The 2263-nt window shown below is 37.6% G+C and overlaps 1 protein-coding gene across 1 annotated transcript; it reads left to right on the top strand.

The window, feature by feature from the left end:
- Positions 1 to 767: 767 nt before the first annotated feature.
- LOC104954494 (phospholipid-transporting ATPase ID-like) lies at positions 768 to 2054 on the top strand (the record flags this gene model as incomplete). The annotated part of the gene is made up of 3 exons (XM_010781608.1): positions 768 to 873; positions 976 to 1111; positions 1871 to 2054. Coding segments are annotated over 3 exons (426 nt in total), but the record flags the coding sequence as incomplete, so codon positions are not given.
- Positions 2055 to 2263: the final 209 nt, after the last annotated feature.

Genomic DNA, 2263 nt, shown 5'->3' with positions numbered 1-2263 from the left:
CTACATACATACATACATACATACATACATACATACATACATACATACATACATACATACATACATACATACATACATACATACATACATACATACATACACACACACACACACATACATACATACATACATACATACATACATACATACATACACACACACACACACACATACATACACACATACATACATACATACATAGACACATTTAGTCCCAAATAAATCATGATTATACTAATGTATTACAACTACAATAGTTCTGCTTATAGCTCATAATTATACAACAAAGTCAGTTGTGCCAAAACATTATTATCCAGCCACTTTATTTGGAGGTAAAGCACTAAGAAATGTTTTTTAAAATGTAGAGAAACACAATGTACACAAATATGCTTTTCCAGTAAGCCAATCTTTAATCTTGGAAGAATTTTTACACCAAACATTGTGTGTAGAATTTCCCTTTTTTCTCTTTTGTGGCAAAAGTTTAGTTGTCTGTCTGCTCATATTTCTACCCGCATTCGACCAAATAGATCAACCTTTGTATTTCGCTTTTTTTGAGTAACACAAATAATCCAGATACTCTAAGCGATATCCTAATTTTGCAATGTGCATCATAAAATATCCTATCTCCTATCAAGAATTTCCGATTGCTGGCCTGAAAATCATGCTGAACCAGAGTCTTTAACTCTGATATGACTATTTTTATTGTGTTTTTGTTCTGCTCTTCATATGTGTCTAAACATTTTATTTACTAATAATTGATGTTCCAGAAACGGCGGAAAACATTGGGTACTCGTGCAACTTACTGCGGGAGGAGATGAACGACGTCTTCATCATATCAGCCAATTCTCCCGAGGACGTCAGACAGGAACTGAGGTCAGAGGAAGTGTAAAGAAACAGTTTGAGTTCACACTGAACTGAAGAAACTGATCTGATTATGAAGCGCTGCCGTGCATCCAACCATTTGTATTTTTTCAGGGATGCAAGAACCTCCATGAAACCAGGAGAGGATTCAGTGTTTTTCCCGGAAGGCACTCTGGGTAAAGGTGTGAAAGTGATGGCAGACGAGGCGGTGAATGGAGAGTACGGCTTGGTCATCAACGGACACAGCCTGGTACGCTATGAGAAGTTTCCCAATTACAATCTGTGACTTGGTATACTCGTACCTAAACTGGGAGAAAGTGATATTTGTATATTGCAGCAAAACCTCACAAATACATTCCATAATATGGAACATTGCTTTCATTTGTGTGAAATATAATTAACCAGACCTATTTACTAAAGACTTGACCCCCTCATAAAAACTCAGAACCACCTTCACTGTTTGTACTTTGGACTTGCACCATTATGTTCATACTTGGACTTGCACTTTAAAATTGAGATGTATATATATTTAACATAACCATAATTATACACATCTCTATTTATGTAAACACCTTTAATATTAATTTATACTGACTTTTATTGTGTATTATTATCCTTGTGTAAACAAGGATACAATTATGCTCTCATTTATGCTGGGATCAATAACGTTTTATTTTATTGAATCTTAATAAATTAATTTAGTTACAGTCGAGCGTAATACAATTTTTGATGAACTACTTAATTCAAAATGTGTGAAAAAATGAATTAGAAACGTAACATACAACACCCAAGTAAGACTTCAGCAGTGCCTCTTTTTAATTTTTTCTGCAAAAAATATCTGATCTTTGCTTAATCTGACCACATCGGTCCAAGCCCATACCTGGTTTTTACTACCGCCTAATGGAATTTTAGCTACATCCAGTCTCTGACACTGTACAGGTTATATTTTCAGCTGTTGTATAATTCCTTTTCTCATCCCTTCCCTATTTCCCCCCCCATGTTCCCTCAGGCGTACGCCCTGGAGCGCAGCATGGAGCTGGAGTTCCTGAGGACAGCGTGCATGTGTAAGGCTGTGATCTGCTGCAGGGTCACTCCTCTGCAGAAGGCTCAGGTGGTGGAGCTGGTGAAGAAGTACAAGGGGGCGGTGACCCTGGCCATAGGAGACGGAGCCAACGACGTCAGCATGATCAAAGGTACCAGAGCAGCTTTATGTGTAGAAGTTAAAGATAACATCATCACATAACATGTCAATTAGCTCTTGACTTACTTGCATAAAGTTCAATATCATAGACATGTCTATGGGGGCATTTTGGGTATGTTGCCCAAGGACACTGACATGTTGACTGTAGTAGCTGGGAATCGAATCACTAACACTTTGATTTGTAGACACCAAAACCCCCCC

This window comes from Notothenia coriiceps, unplaced genomic scaffold, assembly GCF_000735185.1.
Source record: "Notothenia coriiceps isolate Sejong01 unplaced genomic scaffold, NC01 NC01_scaffold00023413, whole genome shotgun sequence".
Taxonomy (NCBI): Eukaryota; Metazoa; Chordata; class Actinopteri; order Perciformes; family Nototheniidae; genus Notothenia; species Notothenia coriiceps.
This window is presented reverse-complemented; position numbering and strand designations above follow the sequence as displayed.